Raw genomic sequence first — 24,458 nt, 5'->3', positions numbered from 1 at the left:
CCAGAGTGTTCTCCGTATCTCAGACACCTACAAGGATTCACAGAATTGGATTGGGAAGAGAAGGGGAAAGGAGGAAATAGAGGTGTTCTGAGGTAGAAAACAGAGAGTCAAGATTGGGAGAGAATAATCTTCGGTTTAAAGATAGGGCTTCTCCTTTTTTTTTTTTTGGTAAGGTTATAGTGTAGTGAAAATGAAAATGAAGAGTAGTAGAGGAGTACTAGAGGACTTTAAAAGAAATAAGAGAAAAAGAAAAATAGAAAATAAAAGAGAAAACGGAAAGAAAAAAAGAAGAAAAAAGAAAAAAAAGAAAAAGAAAAAAAAGAAAAAAAAAAAAAAAAAAAAAAAAAAAAAAAAAAAAAAAGAAAGAAAGAAAAAAAAAAATTTTTTTTTCCCCTAATTAAAAAAATCGTAAAAATCTATGTAAATGAAAGTTAAGGAGTAATGGGGGAGTAATAGGGAATTTTAAAGGAAAATAAAAGTGAAAAAATAAAAAAGAAAAAATATAAAAAGAAAAAAAAATTTTTTTTTTTTCTTACTTAGAAAAAAAAAAGTAAAAATATATCTAGGAGTTTCTCTGGAGCTGCTGCGGTCAGTGTGGGTTCGGCTCAGTTTCAGATAGCTCCTCGTTCCAGCTTACACTTCTCGATATCTACAGGGCCCTTCCAGTGAAGTCGGTGTTTTCTAGAGGGATTTTAATCTGTTGCACCAGTCCCTTCTGAAGCGGTTCCCTTTGTTTATTTGGCTTCTGTTTGCCGGTCTCTTCAGACCCTCATTTCCGCCCTGACACAGGCGGGCGGAGGTGGACTCTTATTCAGACAGCTAGTTCCGTTGCACTGCTGGGAGGGGCTGACGCTGCGGGGAGGGGCTGGCGCTGCGGGGCGGGGCTGACGCTGCGGGGAGGGGCTGGCCCTGCGGGGGCGGGCTGGCGCTGCCGGGAGGGGCTGACGCTGCTTTCTCCGTCTGCCGCTGCTCAGGCTGCCGGCTGTTCTATATGGAGCGCGCCCCGCGCTGCGCTAGGTTCCAGCCCTCGGGTGTTACACAAAAGCGCGGAAGGAAAAGCTGCGCCTGCTCTCCTGTGCTTCCCCGTCAGAGAGGTCATGGCAGCGAGGGGCTTGATGGCTGCACCTATCCGCCAGGTGTGGCGCACTCACTCCTTCCGCGACACCAGTCCCTCAGTTTCCGCTGGCGCAGTCGGGTGCGCGCGCCTTCCGCCCTCTGCGTCCCCAGCCCCAGTCCCGCCCGCGCCGGTCGGGTGCCTGCGCCCTGTGTCTCGCCGCGACCTTCCCCTCCCCCCTGCCTCCTGCCTCCGGCGGGGCTGGGCGGGTCCGCAGCCTGCGACCTCTTCTTGGGACTTTCTCCGTCCCTTTGTTCTGCGAACGGCCGGCAGTGTGTTCCGGCCGGTCCAACTCTCTCCCCCTTTGTCTCCCACGTTTCAAGTTGGGCACCTCACAGAAGCTCCCTCCGATTGTCCTCAGGGCAACTCAGGCCCCGACCCTAGCCCAAGGAAGGCCGCCTAAAGACTCCCTTCCGGGACGTGGTCTCCGTCCTTAGCTCTTTGTCTCACTTTTTTTATCTTTATGATTTTTGTCCCTACCTCCTTTCGAAAAGACAATGGTCTGCTTTTCTGGGCGCCTGATGACCTCAGCTAGCGATCAGAAAGTTGTTTTTGTGAGGTTTGGCTCTGCCATTTCCAGTTATTCTTTTGATGAATTGAAGGAGAGAAGTGGTCTCCCCGTCCTACTCCTCCCGCCATCTTGGCTCCCCTGTCTTTGCTTTTTAATAATTCTATTCAGGTTGGTCATAATTTCCTTCCAAGGAGTAAAGCGTCTTTTTAATTTCAATGGCTGCAGTCACCTCTGCAGTGGATTTTGGAGCCTAGAAAAATTAAGTCAGCCACTGTTTCCACTGTTTCCTCATCTATTTGCCAAGAAATGATGGGACCAGATTCCATGCTCTTTGTTTCCTGAATGTTGAGCTTTAAGCCAACTTTTTCACTTTCCTCTTTCACTTTCATCAAGAGGCTCTTTAGTTCTTCTTCACTTTCTGCCATAAGGGTGGTGTTATCTGCATATCTGAGCTTATTGGTGTTTTTCCCGGCAATCTTGATTCCAGCTTGTGCTTCATCCAGTCCAGCATTTCTCATGATGTACTCTGCATATAAGTTAAATAAGCAGGGTGACAATATAAGCCTTGATGTACTCCTTTCCCTATTTGGGACCAGTCTATTGTTCCATGTCCATTTCTAACTGTTGCTTCCTGACCTGCATACAGATTTCTCAAGAGGCAGGTCAGGTGGTCTCGTATTCCCATCTCTTTTGAATTTTCCACAGTGTATTGTCATCCACACAGTCAAAGGCTTTGGCGTAGTCAATAAAGCAGAAATAGATGTTTTTCTGGAACTCTCTTGCTTTTTCGATGATCCAGAAGATGTTGGCAATTTGATCTCTGGTTCCTCTGCCTTCTCTGAAACCAGCTTGAACATCTGGAAGTTCATGTTGCACATATTTTGAAACCTGGCTTGGAGAATTTTGAGCATTACTTTACTAGCGTGTGAGATGAGTGCAATTGTGCGGTAGTTTGAGCATTCTTTGGCATTGCCTTTCTCTGGGATATAAAGGAAGGAAGTCAGCAACATTCATATTATATCCACATTACACATGTTGATCATATTTTGTGTCATTTAATATCACATTTGCGCTTCCCCCATGGCCCAAGTGGTGAAGAATTCACTTGTAATACAGGAGACCTGGGTTCAGTCCCTGGGTCCAGAAGATCCCTTGGAGGAGGAAATGGCAACCCACTCCAGTATTCTTGCCTGGATAATCCCATGATGGGAGGAGCCTGGCAGGCTCCTGTCTATGGGGTCGCAAAGAGTCGGACACAACTGAGCACAGACTCACACACAGTAACACATTTTCACTATCTCCCATTAAGCATTTTTGATAGTTTCATGCTGTTCCATGATGTGAGTGGTCCAGAGTTCATGCAGTCATCTCTGTCCAAAAACTCAAAAGCTACGTCTTTTCTAGCCTCTCTGAAGGCTGCAGCACTTATCTTTACATATACTCCGATATACCCATCTGTGTTCCAAATCCACATGGAGATTCCCAAATACAATTGTCAGCTTCATCCCGCATTCTTGCCAGCACCTGCATCGTTTGCTCTTTTCTATAATTTTGCAAACCAGGTGGGTGAAAAATAGCATCGAGTTTCCTCTAGTTGCCTGTGCCTTTCTTCTAGTGAGGAACATCATCTTTTACATACTTAATTGTCATTTGGATGTTACCTCTTGTGGATTTCCAATGCACATCTGCTTGTTTCTCTTCCAAGTTTTCCTCATTTTATTTCACATTGAGTGGTAATTATTATTTATTTATTTGGTATATGGGATCTTAGGTCGCCCAGTCAGGGATTCAACCCACAGACCCTGGAGACTTAACCACTGGACTACCAGGGAGGACTAAGAAGTAATTATTTGTGAGGTACATTACCTATGAATAATGTAAATGTTACAAACTTAATTCCTATGTTGGTCAGTTGATTCTGCTTTCATTCCACTCTACATTTTTAGTTCTGTAGGTCAATGAATTTGTCCTTTCTTTTGTTACCAGCTTACACATAGTATTAGATGACTAGAGCCCCAACTTTGGGCTCACTGCATCACACATCAAACTCCCACTGACTATCTGTTTTACATATGGCAGTGTGAATGTTTCAGTGCTATTCTCTCAGATCATCCCGACCTCTCTTTCCCTCACTGTGTCCAAAAATTTGTTCTTTATATCTGTGTCTCCTTTGCTGACCTGCTACTAGGACTGTGAGTACCATCTTTCTAGATTCCATATTTTGATATGAGATATCCATATGCATTGATATGCAATATTTATCTTTCTCTTTCTGCCTTACTTCACTCTGTATAATAGGCTCTGGGTTCAGCCACCTCATCAGAACTGATTCAAATGTGTTCCTTTTATAGCTGAGTAATATTCCATTGTGTTCCTGTACCACAACTTCCTTATCCATTCATCTGTCGATGGACATCTAGATTGCTTCCATGACTGGCTATTCTAAATAGTGCTAAAATGAATATTGGGGTAGATGTGTCTTTTTTAATTATGGTTTCCTCAGGATATATGCCCAGTAGTGGGATTGATGGGTCATATGGTAGTTTTATTCCTGGTTTTTTAAGGAATCTGCATACTGAAATTTTCATCCCTGGCAACAAGAAAAAAAAAAATTTATATCCTAGGCAAATGCTCAAGGACCTAAATGTTATCAAAATGCAAAGGCATCTCCTCCTTGATTAACTTTTATGAAACTCAAGGGCAAGTGGTAGTGGCAAAGTTTTAATTGATGTATTGATTGCAGATTTTATGGCAGTAGTTGTATGGAATTCATAAAGCAATGGTTTAAGTGGCAGAAACAAACATAAATCAGGCCTGCCCTGTTCTACTTTCAGGTAATTGATAAAATTTCCATTGCTTTCTGTAATTAAAGTAGCAGCCTAAATTAATTGATGGCTTCCTCGTTCTTCTGCCCAACATAGAAAATGTCAGTAGGTGGAATTCAGTTAATAGAAGGTACCCGAACAGGTCATTGTGCTACTGATAACATTAGTTTAACGAACCATGCCCTTCTTTCTCTCTCTTTTCAGTAACTCACACCTTCCTGGTGACCTCTGAGAGGCTTTTTCTAATGTTTTCTGGAGGAATCACTTAAAAAGAATAATAATCAGTACTGGGGCGAGGCCAGTGAATTTTGTCTTTGGACAAAATTTAAAGAAGCACCAAGAAACTCAGTCATTAAGGACTTCCCTGGTGGGTCGAGTAGTTAAGACTCCTTGTTCCCAGTGCAGAAGTCCTGGGTTCTCTCCCTGGTCAGGGAACTAGATCCCACAAAGTTAAAGAAAGGGAAGTCGCTCAGTCGTGTCCGACTCTTTGCAACCCCATGGACTACTGTAGCCTACCAGGCTTCTCTGTCCATGAGATTTTCCAGGCAAGAGTACTGGAGTGGGTTGCCATTTCCTTCTCCAAGGGATCTTCCTGACCCAGGGATCGAACCCAAGTCTCCTGCATTGCAGGCAGACGCTTTACCCTCTGAGCCACCAGGGAAGCAGATCCTACATGCCACAACTAAAATTTCACATGCTGCAATTGAGACCTAGTGCAGCCAAATTAATAAACATTAAAAGCAAAACAAAACTCAATCATCAAGACAAATAACATTTTAAAGCAATAGTTTTTTTTTTTTAAAAAGGAAATGAGTGGAAAAAGATCCAAGATCAGCAAAATATCAAAATTTTCCATAAAAACAAGATGAATATTATTCAGTTTTCTTTCCATGTAGGATCCAATATGGCACAGCCAAGCACTTCTTTATTTAAATTTTGAGTCTGTTTATCACAAATTGATTAATAATCATTTAATTTTTTTAAAAAATTGCATGAAAATATGATTGATCCTAATTACTGAGTGTTTTGGGACTGTGTCCCCATTACATTTTTAAGCCCAAGGTGAGTCCTAGTTCCAGCCCTGAAATAAAAGATAATAATGATAATGATAATAGTCAATAGTTTTTGAGTGCTTACTATATGTTAGGCATTCTACTGTGCTAAGTCACTTCAGTCGTGTCTGATTCTCTGGCACCCCATGGACTGTAGTCTGCCAGGCTCCTCTGTCCATGGGATTCTCCAGGCAAGAATACTGGATTGGATTTCCATGCCCTCCTCCAGAGGACCTTCCCAACCTAGGTATTGAATCTGCGTCTCTTACATATCCTGTATTGGCATGTGGGTTCTTTACCACTAATGCCACCTAAGCCCTTCATGTGAACGTTCTCACTTAATACAGGAAATCTATGCTGTAGGTGTCATTATTATGCCCCCTTCTCAAATGAGAAAATTTAGGCTTCAGGAGATTGAAGAACTTGGCTGTGGTCATTCAGCTGGATCAACGATGAACCAGTATGACTGAATCCTGAGTTTTCCATCTTTCCCACTCTAAACTTACACACCAGAGATTCCTTGTTCCTGGAAAAGTCTGAGCAGAGAGACATCAGATGGACCTTCTAGACAGCTCTCCATCTTCAGCATTCAAGCTCTGAGGTTGGGCTCTCTCCTTTCCATCCCAAGATCCCTGGAGAGTCTTTTTTTCTCTGTCTGTTCTTTGGCAAAACTATTCTTTGAAAAGATAGTAAATATTTCCATCCTCATGGCTTATCTAGTCTCCATTGTAACTTCTCAGTTTGGTCCTCATAGCTTGAAAGTAGCCACAGATGATACATAAATGAATGGGTGTGACTAGGCTTCCCATAACAGTTTATTTACAGAAACAGTCTTTGTGCCAGATGGCTAAGAGGGCCACAGTTTATCATCTCCTTCATCAGGCCATCATTCTCCTCTGATATGGCAGGACCCAGGGCAGCTGGCTACTGGGGTGGTGGTAAAAGGAGACTTCCTTCTGAAGAGAACTCTTGTGTCTCTTTTGCCTTTTGTACCAATGATCACATTTTAAAACAAATGATGTTAGGTAGGCACAGAAAGAGAATCCCCTTCTCCTGATCCATAGTAAAGTAAGATCCATACATACATTCAGTCCAGATACAATGCATTGACTTAGTTTTGCCTTCACAATAAACAATAAAGAAACATATCTGGATTTGGAGCCCCGCTTTTGGAGCTTTGACCTTCTCTAGGGCTTTCTTGGTGGTTCAGATGGTAAAGAATCTGCCTGTCATGCAGGAGACAGAGGTTTGATTCCTGGGTCGGGAAAATAACCTAGAGGAGGAAATGGCAACCCACTCCAGTAATCTTGCCTGGAAAATCCAATGGACAGAGGAGCCTGGCGGGCTACAGTCCATGGGGTTGCAAAGAGTTGGACATGACGACTGAGCATGCACACACACACACACACACACACAGAGTAATTCACTTGCATTTGCAATCCTTGCCCCACCCCTGAACCCCAACGGGCTAGCTCCTTTACTGACATCTGTGATCACTCCAGCTGACTCACGATCACAGGCCACTTGGTTGTTACTGTTGTGTCCATTTTTTATTTATTTTTTATCAGTTCCAAGAAAATTCTTAAAACACACTAGTTGAACACCCTCAGTTGTTCACAGGGAAAACCCAGCAAAGGAGAAGCCAATGGCTCTCCCAGCGCTTTGCTTATTAATCTCCATGCAGAAGAGGGCTTTTGTCTTTTTCAGATGGGGGTCTCACTTCCGCAATAGGCTGCCAGTTGCAAAAAAACTACCATCCGGTGGTGTGCCCCCAAACATCTTATTTGTCTTGATATTTCTTGCACAGAAATACATGTGACAGATAAGGAATCACTGGAGAATACTTCGCTTTGTGTCAGACAAATATTAAAACAATAAACTACGTTGCCCTGGGATCCTCCTGCCTGCACAGCCAGAGAACGAGGCCGAGATGAGATGTTTCTGAAAGACAGGGAGGCAGTCATTCCGGGGGAATTCCCTGGAAACCCCAGGTCCTGTGATAGCACCCACAGTATTTTTTCTTATGTGCACCCGCACACAGCCTGGTGCAGAGCTCGCATGGAAGTCCTTGACCGTGACTGTGTTCTCCTTCCCCCAGCCCTGAGCAGAGGCCAGAGGCTCCTTGTCGATTATCTCTTTTATATATAGTGGTGAAAGTGAAAGTGTTAGTCACTCAGTCGTGTCCAACTCTTTGTGACCCCATGAACTGTACCTTGCCAGGCTCTTCTATCCATGAAATTCTCCAGACAAGAATACTGGAGTGGGTAGCCATTCCCTTCTCTAGGGGATCTTCCCGACGCAGGGATCAAACACAGGTCTTCTGCTTTGCAGGGAGGTTCTTTACCCTCTGAGCCATCAGGGAAGCCCTGTATAGTAGTGTATATATATTAATCCCAAACCCCTATTTTATACTCCACCTTGCCACTTTAGTAACTGTAAGTTTATATTCTACGTCTGTGCATCTGTTTCTGTTTTGTAAATAAGTTCATTTATAGCATTTTTTTAGATTCCACATGCAAGTGATATCATCTGATCTTTGTCTTTCTCTAATGTGGATTTAAAGTGGAAAAAAAGAATACCTATACTGAGTTCAGAGCTAGGATCTTGTTTGATTCCTGGAAAGTAAAGTGGTGCGGCCTGATACACTGGTGCAGGTGTATGTGTTTAGGGAACCTGGCTTTGTAAGTGAAGCCAAGCACTCCCAGTCTGCTGAGCTGGGAGTGAGCAGCTTAGGAGGGAAGGAAGAATCACCTAGAGGGGCTTCCCAGGTGGTACTAGTGGCAATGAACCAGTCTGTCAATGCAGGTAAAAGAGGTGTGGGTTTGATCCCTGGGTGGGAAGATTCCCTGGAGGAGGGCATGGCAACCCACTCCAGTATTCTTGCCTGGAGAATCCCATGGACAGAGGAGCCTGACAGGCTACAGACCATGGGGTTGCAGAGAGTCCAACACACTTAGCCAATAACAACAAGAACCACCAAGGACACTCAAGCCCTGCGGTGGGGATGCTTGGTATTTCTTGCATAGAAATGTGTCCAACCACAGGGAAGTGGTCCCCTCCTTGCCTTGCGTTATTTCTCTTCAAAAGCAGATTTCCCCACACACAGCAAAGATGCATGAAAGGAAAGTGAACCTGGCATAGGTCCTTTAAATACAGTTGTTTTAACACTTGCTTCATGAGGAACTCCAAAACACCCTTGTCTTAAATCATATGTTCATTCATGTAAAAGCAGTGACCTGCCTAGAGCTCTTTTACTGCTACTGGAGACCTCGGTGTTCAATGTGTGCTAAGTCGCTTCAGTCACGTCCGACCCCACGGACTGTAACCCTCCAGGCTCCTCAGTCCCTGGGATTCTCCAGACAAGAATACTGGAGTGGGTTGCCATTTCCTCCTCCAGGGGATCTTCCCGACCCAGGGATGGAACCCGTGTCTCTGAAACCATGTCTTCTGGGTCTCCTGCATTGCAGATGGGTTCTTTACTGCTGAGCCACTGGGGAAGCCCAAATACCTGTTTACCTGTGATCATTAAGTGGCATCCTTGTTTTAAAAGTTTTCAGGCTGCTTGAGGCATTGTAGCTCCTCAAACAAATGGCTCTTCTTTCCTTTTCATTCTTTGATGAGATCTTCTCCAGGTGCTTTTGAAAGTTCACCAACAAAGCTGGCTTGGAAGGTTTATGTCAGTCTAGTGCCTGGACAGCTGGACCACATCTGAATGGTCCTCCTTCGATCTGGTCTAGGTGGGCATGTTGGGGGAGGTCTCCAGTTGGGAAATCAGATGGGTGATTCCAGGTCCAGAGAGCACCTGTAAACCTCTGGGTTTGTTTGGGAACGTTGCCCAAAGGATAGGACTCAGTTTTCAAGTCTGGAAGGTGGTTCTCAAACTCAGATGGGGTTTGACATCACAGCGATGGCTGGCTGTGAAATGAACGATGCTTTTGCATCACATTTCCATCCCGCAAGTCCCCATCAACCCCCATCTAGGGCCTCGCGTTCATGGAGCCGCGGCAGCCCCAAAGAACCATGGGAAATTCAGCCCAGCATAAGGGAGCTCATTTATCTCACTTGCCCCGCTTCCTACCTGGAGAGGCAATTCACCGAGCTTGCTGTTTCAGCCAGCTGTTAGCTAGATCATGAATGATTTAACAATTGAACCTTTACTGTGTGTATGCACTCAATAAAGTAATTATTTATATAAATTATTAGCCTTTTTTTTTTTCCCTCCACGGCTGCCTGCAAAAAGCTACATTGACACCAATACAGGTTTTGTCAGAGGAATAGATGCTGGTAAATCGCTTCCTCCGAGTTACAGTAGGTCTCAGCATCTCAGGGCTTTGTCTCCCTAGGTTCCTTCTAAGGACAGAAAGCACTTTTGCAGACGCCTTCTGAGGTCCTGCCAAGTCAAACACTCCAAGATGGAGATGCATTCTTGTTTTGTTTTTGTGTTTGTTTTCACTGAATGAAATGTTACAAAAACCCTTCCCAGGAGGGTGATGTCAGTACATGTAAGTAGATAGAACACACAAAGGTCTTTAGCACAGAAAAAGCTTCTCACTGCACATTTTAGCAGCCTTGACCCTCCCCACATGTCTGTTGGATTAATCTGCCCATTTGTAACCTGGGAGAAAAGAGACGACCAGCCCCTAAGTTCAGGGGGTAAGCAGGAATCAGGGGATAATTAGATAATATCCGAGGCTGCTGTCCTCATTCAAAATCCCAGAGACCTAAGGGTTGAAAGAATATTCAGGTGTGTGAGCATTGTGGGTTTGTGGGGAGGTTTGTTGAGACTTCTTAAATTTGTTAAGTTTAGAAACATGTCTGCTTTGGGAACACCAAACTCACTGCTCAGAATGCATCCCTGTATCGGCATTACATGCTTTAATGTATATTTTTTTACCTAGATGACTCATTTCTTTCCAAGGAAGACACTATTTCTAACCAAGCTGTGAGTCAAGTGACATTCGAGAAAGTGAGTTGCTCAGTCATGTCTGACTCTTTGCGACCCCATGGACTATACAGTCCATGGAATTCTCCAGGCCAAAATACTGGAGTGGGAAGCCTTTGCCTTCTCTAGGGGATCTCCCCAACCCAGGGATCAAACCCAGGTCTTCCGCACTGCAGGTGGATTCTTACCAGCTGAGTCACAAGAGAAGCCCAAGAATACTGGAATGGGTGGCCTATCCCTTCTCCAGCAGATTTTCCCGACCCAGGGATCAAACCGGGTCTCCTGCATTGCAGGCAGATTCTTTACCAACTGAGCGATGAGGGAAGCCTGAAAATAAATATAGAATGGAAGAAATGTCACCTGCCCCCCTTTTCCACGCCCTGGCCTGCAGCAAGGTCTCAGGGAAACTTGTCGACAGATTCCCCCTGCAAATTAATTCAGTCCATGTTGAATCAGGGCTGCTTCTCTCAGATGTGGTATGGACTAAGGGAGGTGATGGAGCCGCTTGTCCAGTCAGTAGGAGGAAAGTGAAAATGGAAGGCCTGGAAGCAGCTTAGGGGGGCTTCCCAGGTGGCGCTAGTGGTAAAGATCCTGCCTGCCAGTGCAGGAGATGTGGAGACATGGGTTCCGTCCCTGGGTGGGGAAGATCTCCTGGAGGAGGGTATGGCAATCCACTCCGGTATTCTTGCCTGGGAAATCCCATGGACAGAGGAGCCTGGTGGGCTACTGTCCATGGGTCACAGAGAGTCGGACACGACTGAGGCAACTTAGCATGTACACACATGGAGAAAGTGGAAGTGGAAAGTTTTTGCCTAAAACTGACAAAGGATGCCTTTGTTCCAGCGCCTCCTGCAGTAAATAAGCTCTCAGGGCCTGGTGTCAAGCTGTCTGGGTTCAGATCACTGGAGAGTTTCTGAGCTGCTCTCTGTTCACCTTTCCTCGCCAGGAAAGTGGAGATGACAGTTAAGACCTGATTCGTGTGGTTCTGTGAAGAGTTTTGTGAGTTCCTCTCTGGGTCTGGCCATTAGCAAGTGTTAGTGACTAGTAACTGTCTCATCATACAGTAAAATCTCATCATTCTGATCATGAGTCCAAGAGGATGGAATTATGCCAACCGTAGTCGCCACTTGTAACGATTCCAGTTATCACTGCCTGAACTTTGAGACACGTGAGGTCCACAGTCTCTCATCACTAATGTCCTCATTAAATTTCTCTTAAAATAGACATCCTTCCGAAGCAGCAACTCTCACCGGGTCAAGGACTGTCACTCATCTTTCCTCCGTAACAGAACTACTATGGCATTCTGAGTTTATCTGATGATATAATCAATAGACATCTCAGCGTGTACCTGGGGCCAGGTCATCCTCTGGGTACTAGAGACACAGTCTGGACAAAGATAAAGTCCTCAGGACACCTCAAGAGAGAGGTCGATAAGGAGAGTGCAATCATATGAAGTGGTAGGAACGAGATGGTAGGTGAGGAGGGGAAAAGGTGTGGTTTGGTGTTGGCAGTGGTGGCATCAAGAAATGTGGGGTAAAATTGAGACGAAAAACCTTTGAAGGAGGAGGTGAGGTTGGAACCAAGAATTAGATTAGGGAGTCGATGTTTAGAGTCTGGACAAAAGCGAGACTCTTTATCACTGAGACGCAGGAGTCAGAGAAGGCTGGAGGAAGTGAGGTCTGTTGGTCTCAGACAGTGAAGATTTAGGTCAATAAATTCATCTTTGGCAATCAAGCCAGCACAATATCCCCATCATTTTTTTTTTTTTTTCCTTTCAAAAATGTACATCTCTCTCCAAGTTCTTGCCAGTTCTTTCCACACATCCTCCTCGGACCTGTAATGGCCTAGAAACTTCTGGCTAATTTGGATTTGACTAAAACTTTTGTAGCATGACGTTATGTAAAGAGATTCAATTATGGTGCGCAATGTTTTGTGAGTAACTGCCGCCCATAAAAAGTTAATTAATCAGGGCTGTGTCAATTTCCTTGTGCCATGTCAATTTGCTGCCAGGTAATTAATCACTAATCACCCACCAAACAGCAGGCGGGGGTGGTGGTGGGGGGCATCCCCGAGCCATTTATTGTCTTTCTCCAAATAAATGGCACGTGCAGCCGGCAAGAAACACATCTTGCCTTTCATAATATTTTTATCGACACTTTTGCAAGTTGTAATAGACTGCACCAACAAGCAGCTGCAGTTCAATGGAATATGAATATTAAAGAAACAAATGAGCGGAGATTTATAGGACATTGCGTTTCTGTTATGTCAGTTTTGAGATTAAACCGAGCAAATGAACAGTGAAAAATTACTCTTCCATGTGGAGAATGGTGATTAGACTTGTACATTAATTAGAAATTTTTGTTTTCCTATTCAATGCATTTCAAATGAGGATGTCCTGTAAGAAACTGTTTGTCCAAAACGTAGATTTATTCACTTCTAAACAGCAGTGTTTAATATCAACATGCATTTTAAAATGAAACAAGAGCCGATCCCAAATGTGAGTTTCAGGGATGAATAGACGTGCGTATGAAAACCAGAGTCCAGCAAATTAAGTGGCCATTTTGGTCTTTTTTGTCAATGACTGCCTGAATGCAAGACTGACTCCCTTCTTACTCCTAAGCCTGGAAATCACTGAATTTTAACAAAATTGAAAGCCTTTCCGTTTTTATTTTGACCTAGAACCGAATATGGTCTGTCATGTTGTTTTCCATTTAATTTTATTTAAAGACAGTGACCTCACTGTGTATACATTCTGTGTTACAAACCAATTTGATGTACCTTTCTGTGAGATCTGTCCTGCAAATTGCACGAACATTTTTTTGCCATGTGGAAAAAAAGTCATCAGGTTTTTATGCGGGCTTTTTTGGACGATGCATTGTGATGTTTATCACAGTGTGCTCTGCCTGTGAAATTGAGCTATCCTGGTTGTTTATTTCACCTCGGTATGTTACCTATTATGCCACTTCTTAATTTATGGTCCAGCTCATGGAACGGGAGTTCCCTCGAGGGGAATCCTGTAGAACCGTGAACCTGCTGTTGAAACCGCATCTGTACCCAGAATTGTGTAAGTGAATATTTCCTACCGTAAATTACCCACAGAACAATTCAACCCCCAAATGAGCATGAGCATGTCTGTCTTAAAACATTTCAGGGGTGGGGGAGGGGAAGGTGGCATTCACGAAGCAGAGAAGAGGAAGAACAGACAAAGAGAGCTTCCCCCACCCCCTCCATCCTAACAGCACACCTTTTCAGGGCATCTGGCAACCTCATGCAAATTCAAACCCATGCACAAATGCAAAGAATAATTGCCCGTTAAAGCAGTTGTATATTTTTATGGTTTTGATGCAGAGTCTGCCCCCTGTCGGGTTTTGCATCTGCTGTTCTTCCATCTCTCCCAGAGCTCTAAAACTTTAATATGCAGTTTATAACCCTCAAGTATTTTCCACTGGTTTTGTTGTGTTCCTTCTCTTGGGATTTCCGGGCTTGCTGAGATGATCTCATTTGTGTTTATTTTCGAAGGTAAGCACCACATTCGTAAAAGAGACAGAGGGAAGGGATCGTGCGTTCATCACTGTAAATACATTGAACTCCGAGCTCCTCGGAGGTGGCGGGTGGGGGCCTCTGTCTTGCGGGGGAGACAGGCAATAAGCAGTTGACACTTTGGTAAATGGCCCATTTGTCTGGTTGATACACCCACACATCTTCCGTTTAAAAATGTTGATTTGCCTTGATACTTGCGCACATCACAGCATGCCTCTGGTTACATCCCTGAAGTTTCCGTTTCATTGAGTTCCGCAGTGGAGAACTCCTTATTCCTGAGAGCCGAGACGGTTGCTCTGCTAACCTTGTCCCTCTCTGCTCTGGATATAAATCTAGCTGAAGGTTGGGAGTGGGTGGGCTGCGGATGTCGAAGTGTCAACAAGATGTGCAATTGGCATTTGCTCCAGAAGCTCAGGCCCTGTTTTCTTGGAGAGAAACTCATTTTTAGCTTATGAGCTAAATCCAATTTTCATTGCAGTGATACCAGATTTTTCACTTTGATTCATGCTGGAGCAGGTTAAAGAGGGAACCTTTTCAGTATAGTGAACCTGTGCTTTTTTTCCCCTCCCTTGCCTCCCTCATGCCAAGAACTAAGGATTTATTTGGTATCCACGAAGCAGCCTGAGTACTTTCCATTGTTTGCCATTGATGGTCTGTTTACATGCTTATTAACTTGAAGTTCAACTAGGAAAAAAAAATCAAACTCCAGCTTTGGGGTTCAGAAATGCCTCTAATTTGGTGTCTTTTCTTTCAAACATTGTTCTTTAATTAACAAAGAGGCATTTACAAATATTGGACAGGGTGACAGGTGAATGACTTTTATTAGCATCGATTTAATCTGTTTCGGTAATGGAGAGGACATTGTGAGTTTCCCCTTGGCTTTTTGCATTGGGTTTATTCAAGATGTATTGCCCGCTTCCTGTGTCCAAACTCCCGAACTGGGGTATTGATAGGTGACATAACTTTCGGCAAAAGAGACAAGTCATGCTGTAATGTAAACACATAATTAAGATGTCTTCTTGTTACCAAACCCAAGTTCATGTGACCAAAGTACCGTGAGACCAAACAATACCTAAATGTCAGAGTTTGGGGGCAGGAAAGGTTTATTGGCCTGCAGGGCAATGCAAGGAGATGGGTGACTCAAAACACCCCGAAATCTCTAAAGGGCTTCAGCAAAGCATTTTTAAAGGCAAGGTGAAGGAGGTGCTTGGTCGGTTGTTGCAAGCTTCTTGATGTCAGAATCCTTTGTTCTTGTAACTCTCCATGTAGGTCTGATCACTATATTCCTGTAAACCTCCAACAAGACAAATGTTATTCTCTGTTTTGCAACTTTTTATCTCCATATGAATGGAAAAGTGTTACACCCTTAAAGATCAGAGCCTTGAGAATGGGCAATCCTGTCTATTTTAGGCTATAGGCAACATATAGGGAAGTCTGATGGCTCAGCGGGTAAGAGAATCTGCTTGCAAGGCAGGAAACACGGGATTTGAGTTCAATCCCTGGGTCTGGACGATCTCCTGGAGGAGGGAATGGCAGCCCGTTCCAGTATTCTGGCCTGGGAAATCCCATGGACAGAGAGGAGCCTGGCGGGCGGCAGTTCATGGAGTCACAAAGAGTCAGACACAACTGAGCGACTTGGCACAGCACATTACATTCTCTTTACATGGTTCAAGGATAAAGTCATTTTGGTTTTGTTTAACCTATATCCTAATCACCTAAGTATACACTTTGCAAATGCAGTTAACCATGCTCTATAAGCCAGCACACACAGTAGGCAAGTAAAAATGAATAGATCAGCTCCTACCATCCCACTGGAGTCTAAAGGAAGCTTGACAAACAGTTGTGGCTTTTTGCCCTTGAATTTGACCATTTGTCTTAGTTGCAAGACAAGAGAGCCACACTGCCCTGAGCCAGCCATAGGGGGGATGTCCTCTCATGGAGACGGGAAGAAACATAGAAGGTGTAGCTGTCAGGCAAGGTAGGGATTATAAAGATTGCTGTTTCCCAGTGTTCCTTGTTGCACACATTCATTGCAAAAGACTGATATTTGCTGGGTTCCTAGGGAGCTCCATGTGGGGCTGTGTGCAAGGAGGAATGTGACCAAATACCTTTTACTGATGGGTACAGAGGGGTACCACCTGTCTGGGGTGGGGGAAATTTGAGCTCAACTTCTCTGAGAACAAGAAACCAATCTCCAAACCCTGATACTGTGCAGCAATAAGGTGAATTTAAGCGAATGAGGGTGGGCGATAATTCCCAGCGCAGTGCATTTACCCAAATCATCTCCCTTTTCATCAGAATCACACGTATTCCAAGTCTGGTTGCTGCTTTTAGGTCAGGATAGCATCTTCTGAGTACGAGTGTAGCAGTTGCTTTTATAAAGCTGATTGAGATCTCATGTATTATTTGCACACTGTTTTTCTGCAAATCTTGAGCAGCATGCTTTGATAAAGGACAGGGTTATGGTCCTTTTAAAGGAGACTGACATCTGTTCATCATCAAAGCATGTCCAGGCATGGTATTAGGTAGCTGATATGTTGTTGTGCTAGGCAGTTTCCTAAATCCGGGAGCAGAACAGATAAAAAACACTGCGTGCATGGAGCTTGTGTTTTAGCTATGGTGAGAGTATTTTTTTTCCTTCATATCTGTGATCCAAGTTACTTGATTGCTAGTATGCCCAGGAGGATTTGGGGCAGGCTTCTTCAGAAGGAGATTACAAAATAAAAGGGAGGGACGACGAAGGCATGAAGGAAGGAATGGATGCTTAATCCATTCTGTGTACCTTGACACCGAATTAAATCTCAGAGAGTTTTTTATGAAATAGAAAAGAATAGCTTTATTGCTTTGTCAGGCAAAGGGAGCCACAGAAGGCTACTGCCTTCAAAACTGTGTGTCCTGACCTGGAGGGGGTGGTGAGGAGTTTTACGGTAATGGTTCAAAGAGGAGGAGAGCTTGACTAGCTCCTGGACATTCTTCTGATTGGTTGGTGGTGAAGCAAGTGGAAGTCAGCATCACCAGTCTTCCGTTTCCAACTGGTCTGGGATCTGTGTACTTCTCCCACCTGGTGGGGGTTTCAGAATCTGCAAAACAACTCAAGGATATTATTATGTGTATCCGTTAAGGAGGAGCCGAGACCCTACCCTGCAAGGCTGCACTGTTGTTTCTTAGCTACTTCTGCTTTGTCCCTGCATCCCCTCCCTTCCCTAATTAGCAACTGTTTGAACCTGCCTGTTGGAACTCAGGGAAAGTCCTGGAGGCTGAATGAAGCTGATTTCCTGTAATCATGGAATGGGGAACACAGACAGCCTTTTGTGCCCTGGAGCCCCACTGGGTCCTGTTTGGTTTCAGGAATGAGGGAGGGAAGGAGAGAAGAGGGGAAGAGAAGGGAATATTCATCAATGACAGTGATTAGCTAGAGACTTCATGAAGACACCCTTTGGCCAGCTGCAGACAGCAACAAGAAGGGATAGCTGAGCAGACATCCATCTGGGAAACTTACATGCCTGCTCCTGTAACAGGAAGCCCCTGTTACAATTTATTGTGGTTGTTCAGTCGCTAAGTCATGTCCGACTCTTTGCAACCCCATGGACTGCAGGCTCCCCTGTGCTTCACTGTCTCCTGGAGTTTGCTCAAACTCATTCCTGAATATTCACTGGAAGGACTGATGCTGAAGCTGAAGCTCCAACACTTTCGCCACCTGATGCGAAGAACTGACTCATTAGAAAAGGCCTTGATGCTGGGAAAGATTGAAGGCAGGAGAAGGGGACAACAGAGGATGAGACGGTTGGATGGCATCACTGACATGAGTTTGAGCAAGCTCCGGGAGATGGTGAAGGGCAGGGAGGCCTGGCGTGCTGCAGTCCATGGGGTCGCAAAGAGTCAGACATGACTGAACAACTGAACAATGACAACATGTCCATTGAGTTGGTGATGCCATCCAACCATCTCATTGTCTGTTGCCCTTCTCCTTTTGTCTTCACTCTTTCCCAGCATCAGGGCCTTTTCCAATGAGTCGGCTCTTCACATCAGGTGGCTCCTTATCTTACCTGAGGGCACTTGGCCTCCCAGGAAGTTGATGTGCAGTCCTTCCCTTGTTCCTTTAACAACCGGAATCTCTTTAATGCACCCTGCTTGGGGCAGCCCAAAGAGCTTGGTAGGAAGACCTGCAAATCCCTTATCCTGCATTGAGAAGGCTATTTTCTCCCTGCAGCCAAGGGGGTACACAGCAGCATCCTGGCTTTCCCCTTCTAGCAGCTTGCATTCCCCTGCTCTACTGCCGAGCTTCTGTTTCATGTTCTATCTCAACATCTAAATCCTCCAAGAATTATTGTAAAACCTGCTTGTCGCTGAGAGGGATCTTGTCTGGCTCACTCCGTGCCGCAGCCAACGATAATGAATGGGTCAGCATAATTACCGCGTTTCCTCACACAGGCAACCAGCTGCTCTGCCAGATTGTGAATTTTTCATTTGCTTTATTTCAAAATCCAGGGTGTTCCTCCAGAAACTTAATATTTGAACTGTGGCAAGATCGCGTTGGAATCAAAGGCTCGCTCGCTCCTTTTCTCCCCAGTGCTGAAGCCAACTATCTCACAACTCTTGGCCTTTTAGGATATTATGATTGCCCTGCTTTCCCCATTGAGGCTGATACCTCTTTGCAATTTCAAGAATAGTAGTTGGGCTTCCCAGGTGGCACCGTGGTAAAGAATCCACCTGCCAGGACAAGAGATGCAACCGACACGGCTTCTATCTCTGGGTTGGCAAGATCCCCTGGAGGAGGAAATGGCAGCCCACTCCAGGATTCTTGCCTGGAGAATCCCACGGACAGAGGAGCCTGGAGGGCTACGGTCCATGGGGTCGCAAAGAGTCACACTCAACTGACCGACTGAGCACAGCTGAAACACCAGCTAAGAAACATGGGCGCTGAGGGGCTGGCAAGCTGAGAGTTAAGTACTGCTACAGGATTTGTCTTGGCTGACAATTTTTTTTTAAAGTTTAAGAAATAACCTGGATGGTCTTCTGTGACATAAAGGACATAAATAGAAAGATAAAATCATTCTGGCTTGGTTCTACCATCCTAGCATTTTACTAACATCATCAGAAAAGGATATGGTAGAATCCAAGAAACAGCCTGGCTGTCAGCTATTCAGGAACACATGAAGAATTCCATATGGTAGTCAGTCTGTCTTCAACTTCCAGGTTAAGAGTTATAGTCCAGTCTGAGCAATTCCATGAATATAGGATCGGGAATAACTCCTATGGGAAATCCCACTACCTTCCCTTCCCAGCCTCCTGCCACCGACATGCAGCTACAAATCTACTCTGTCCAAGGACTCTGGGAGTAAGGGAGCTGATGGAGTGAAGGGCTTCTACTCTTTCTAGTTATTTTTTCTTTTTATAGAAGAATTGATTTACAATATTGTATTAATTTATATGGTACAACAGTTATTCAGTTACACTATTTTACAGATATTTTTTCTCTTTCCTTTTGTTTTTTTAAATTATGAAAGCATGATAACACCATTACAAGAGACTTGGAAAATACAGAACAAAATTACTTATAGTTCCACCATCTAATTATTTTTTAAAGTAGATAAATTAAGATTTTTAGTTGGAGTTTCCATATCAAACTCAAAAATTGGTAGAATGAATAGACAGAAGAGAAGAAGGATACTGTAGACCTGAAAAGCACCATGAACCAATTCAACACGATGAAGATTTATACAATTTTCACACAAAACAGGATACAAATTCTATTCAAGTTCCCATAGACTATAAACTAGGAGACACTGGAACATATCCAGGGACATAAAACAAGGTGCAAAAAAATGTCATGGTCTAAAGTAATTGCAGTCCTACAGAGTCTGTTTTCTGATATTCTTTAAAAATTCTTTTTTCCATTATGACTTATCACAGGATACTGAATATAGTTCCCCGTGCTATGCAGTAGGACCTTGGTGCTTACTCATTCTGTATATACAACCTTACATCTCCTAACTCCCACATCCCTGTCCATCCCTTTCTGAACCCCTTCCCCCTTGGCAACCACCTGTCTCTTCTGTTCTGCATGTGGAGGGCTTCTGCTCTTGAACATGATGGCAGGGAGGGAGGCTGTTTGGATGTAGAGGGAGGCGACTTTAAGATCAAATGACACACAACACCCTGAATTTGGCAAAGTACATACTCTGGGAGAGGGGAGCTTGATGTGTCACCTTGACTCTGGGAAAGAGCCTCCTGGGTGGTGTGGCCTCTCTGAGCCTTTATCTTCCTATCAGACCAAGAAAAGCTGGGTCCTTCCCAGCCTTGCACGTTGCTACCAACACTGTCTAAAATCCCAAGAGAGATGGAACAGGGGAGACAGGGCTGTGGACACGAGGAAACCCATCCTGGTTCTTGTTCATTCCACCTGGCTCCCTCTCTAACAGGAGATACTTCAAGCTCCTGTTAGGCAAGCAGGATGAGAGGAGAGAAAGGAACAAGGAGAGAATGGATAGTCTGTCAGTCATCTAGTTGGACCACATCCCAGGGCTTCATTCACCCGTCTTTAAGTCATCCAGAATCAACTGTGTCCAGTATCTAGAACCTACTGTGGACAAAATCCAGGGGCTTCTGCTGATGTGGGGGGATGCACGGGGAAATGCAGGGATGAATGGGATCCAGTGGGGGCCCCTCAAGGAGCTGGCAGATGAATAGAAGAGGTAAACATAATAAATAAGTGATTTTCTTCTCCAGACCAGTACCCATGAGAGGCTGGGTATTCTGTGAACTAGAGTTCCCGGAGAAATGAAGGCTGGGATTGCTGCGTTAATGGTGTTAATGCACTTCCCTTGGGCTTCCCAGGTGGCGCTAGTGGGAAAGAATCCTCCTGCCAATATAGGAGACATAAGAGATGTGGGTTTGATCCCTCGGTTGGGAAGACCCCGTGGAGAAGGAAATGGCAACCACTCCAGTATTCTTGCCTGGGAAATCCCATGGACAGAGGAGCCTGGCGGGCTATAGTCCATAGGGTTGAAGAAAGTCGGACACAGCTGAAGCAACTTGGCGTGCATGCACACACTTCACTTACCTTAGGATATCCTGAGCCTTTCATATATTAATAGATCTCCTGGAGCAGTGGTTTTCCAAATGTATTTTCCTAAAAGAGCATCCCCTCCATGGGATTCACTGCGGGTAACAGTGCCTGCTGAGAGTGGGATGGGACGGGCATGACCAGCATGGTGAGAGCCTGTGATTCGGGGACTAGAAAGAGCAGCATGGTGGGGTGATGTCCTCAGGGTTTCATGGACCTGATGCATTAGGGTTTGCAGACATCCTAGGAAGAAGGACATCCCAGGCAGAGGAAGCTGTGTTAATTATCATGGGTCTCAAGCATCAGGCTTACTTTCCCTCCTGACTCTTGACCAAGTCACTTGGCTCAGAATTTCCGCACCGCCACCCCTGGGAAGATAACCCTGCGCACACTTTCTCTTTCAGAGTTGAGTCCTCATACTTCTCTGCAGTTATTGTTGTTGTATAAATGGTTTTATAAGCTGTGTAAATGGATAGGGGGCTAATGGGATCTTAGTAGTGATTTGTTCGTAGGAGCATGAGGGGTCTGTACATGTCTGATGCATACACTTGTCTGTAGGTACAGTGTATTTCAATTAAAACATTTTCACTAGCAATATAGGCTCATAAGGGCTTCCCCCGTGACTCAGCAGTAAAGAATCCACCTGCCAGTGCAAGAGCCGCAGGAGACTCGGGTTCTATCCCTGGGTGGGGAAGATCCCCTGGAGAAGGAAATGGCAACTATTCCAGTATTCCTGTGGTGGGCAATCGCACGCACAGAGGAGCCTGGCGGGCTGTAGTCCATGGGGTCACAAAAGAGTCAGACATGATTTAGCAACTGAATAAGAAGCAACCCTAGGTACCTAAAGGGAAATATGGAAAAAAATTTAAACCAGGATGGAGAAAAGCTATGAGTAGACAAGCAACATTTTCTCATGAAGTTTAGCCTCACAGATAACTACAAACACATTGAAGTATGTATGTATTTGTATATATAATTATATACATATGCACATATATATAAATAAGCATGTATACATATTCCCATACTCATGCACACATACATGTGATATGCACACTAACACCCAAGATTATTTTATATACACATATATACCTAATCAGGCTTTCCTTGTGGCTTAGCTGGTAAAGAATCCACCTGCAATGCAGGAGACCTGAGTTTGATCCCTGGGTTGGGAAGATCCTCTGGAGAAGGGAACAGCTACCCACTCCAGTATTCTGGCCTGGAGAATTCCATGGACTGAATAGTCCACGGGGTCACAAAGAGCCGGACATAACTGAGCAGTTTCCACGTCACTATACATAATGACTTACACATGTACACATACTTATGTGTATGCGTACATATACACCTATGCATATTGCATGCTCATCCACATACCTATCATGCACAATACCTATATTGGCCAGGTATGCCTGTAAATAGATGATAGGCAGATGTGAGAACCCAGTACACATACATCTTGCAGTCTGCCTTTTTAAAAAGTTAAGTTTATGCAGTGAGCATTTCCCGTTAGTAAGAATCCTTTGTGAATGTTTGTCCTCGATCATGGTCCCAGGGATCACTGAGTTAGCCCATCCTCTGTAGAATCGAACCTTGGTCTAGTCCCTCCAGGCTGCCTTTAGAAGTCTGACTCCTGGAAGGAAGGGGTGCGGGTGTCCGGCCCTGGCCTACGGCGAGCAGGGTCCTGGGTGTGTTTGTTGTGGGGGCATGGTTCATCCAAAGGCAGCCGCAATCTGAACCTTCTGTTCTCTCCTCCCGCCCACAGTGCCCGGCTTCCCGTATCCAGCCGCCACGGCGGCGGCCGCCTACCGAGGGGCGCACCTGCGCGGCCGTGGCCGCACCGTGTACAACACCTTCCGGGCCGCGGCGCCCCCGCCCCCGATCCCGGCCTACGGCGGGTAAGTGGGGAGCCCCCCACCGCGGGCGGGCCTCCCGCCCCAGCACGCCAGCCCCCGCCCCAATCCCTGCGTGGTGCGATGGAGTGCATGCCTGCCTTGACCGGCCCTCCGGAACCGCCCAGCATGCAGCCCGCCCGCTTGCGGTATAGCACCTTGCAGAGTCTTGAAAAATGAGTGTAATTTGTCTTGTCATGGTTGGTGCCTTTAAGCATTCTACGTGTCACATGTTGTTATGGAAATTCTCTTTGAGACTGAATGCTGGAGAACAGAGAAATGGTTACAGCCCAAGACGTCCTTCTGATGATTGCAAACATCTGGTGATTAAGGAGGTTGGATCACATACGCCCCTTGAGCCTCTCTGCTGGGGAGACAGGAGGGTTTAAGACGGAACAATTACCAGGGTGGTCTTGTCCCCCTCCCCAAAGATATACTGTGCTTCAAGGTGTATGAACCTTTGGCCTAGAAGAGAAAATTAGGTGAGGAGGTGTACTCTTAAAGCTCAAAGAAATTGGAATTGACTCATTGCGTGGGATTTTTCCAAAATGGTTTTGCTTTCCTTTTTCCCTCTTTGAGGAGAATTTGTTTGCAGATTAATTTGTTCCCCATGGCCTGTTTGGTCTTTCTCTGCATGGACTTTGCTGTTGCCAAATGAATCTCAAGGAATGGTGGTGAATGCTATTTAAAAAAAAAAAAATGGTACTGGTGTAATGGGCTGCAGTTTCAAAGTGCTACCCTGTCTGCTTTGCTATTAGGAATCTTGCTGGTACATTCTGGGTCCCTAGCATCCTGTTAGGAATCCTTCTAGATTATCAGAATATTCTGGCCCCCTGGAATCGGAGAGAGAGAAGTCCCTAAAGCAGTAGTCCTCACAGGACACTGGGAAAGTCTGTAGACCTTTTTGGTTATTGTGATAGCATCTATTGGGTGGAGGTTGGGGATGCTGCTAAAAATCCTACAAAGCGCAGGACGGCCCCCCACCCAGCCCCCCAACACAAAGAGTTACCAGGACCCAAATGTGGCTTCTGGCTCAGGGGTAAAGACCCTGCCTGTCAATGCAGGAGACTCAGGTTTGATCCCTGGGTTGGGAAGAGCCCCTGGAGGAGGGCATGGCAACCCACTCCAGGATTTTTGCCTGGAAAATCCCACAGAGGAACCTGGAGGGCTGCAGTCCATGCAATCACAAAGAGCTGGACACAACTGAGCTGACTGAACACACACACACAGGAAAACTCAGCGGTTCCCAGCACAGCCTGGCGCAGGTCTTCTCTGGTCAAGGACTGGCTTTCTGGTCTCTAGAAAGAATCTGGTTATATTCAGGACTGTGTGAAAGGGTTAAATGCATTTTCTATGGCTCTTCAGCTTATCTGTCTTTTAGAAAACCTGAATAAGCCTAGATCATGTCTATTATGTTGATGACAAAGGGAGACTCTCTTTGTTCATTGTTTAGTCATATCTCACCCATTCCAGAGTAGAACATTTGAAGTGTTTTAAAAACAAATGCACATAACTA

At 45.0% G+C, this 24,458-nt stretch overlaps 1 protein-coding gene across 20 annotated transcripts in view; it reads left to right on the top strand.

The window, feature by feature from the left end:
* Positions 1-24,458, top strand: part of RBFOX1 (RNA binding fox-1 homolog 1) — a 2,068,635-nt gene that overhangs the window by 1,977,438 nt on the left and 66,739 nt on the right. For all 20 annotated transcript variants that reach the window (XM_043455516.1, XM_043455518.1, XM_043455526.1 and 17 more), the window contains one exon: positions 22,816-22,948. In XM_043455516.1, the coding sequence (XP_043311451.1) occupies positions 22,816-22,948 (133 nt within the window). The remainder of the gene's footprint in view (positions 1-22,815; positions 22,949-24,458) is intronic.

This window comes from Cervus canadensis, chromosome 32, assembly GCF_019320065.1.
Source record: "Cervus canadensis isolate Bull #8, Minnesota chromosome 32, ASM1932006v1, whole genome shotgun sequence".
In the NCBI taxonomy this organism is placed as follows: Eukaryota; Metazoa; Chordata; class Mammalia; order Artiodactyla; family Cervidae; genus Cervus; species Cervus canadensis.
Note: the sequence above shows the minus strand (reverse complement) of the source record. Positions and strands in the feature narration are given on the sequence as shown.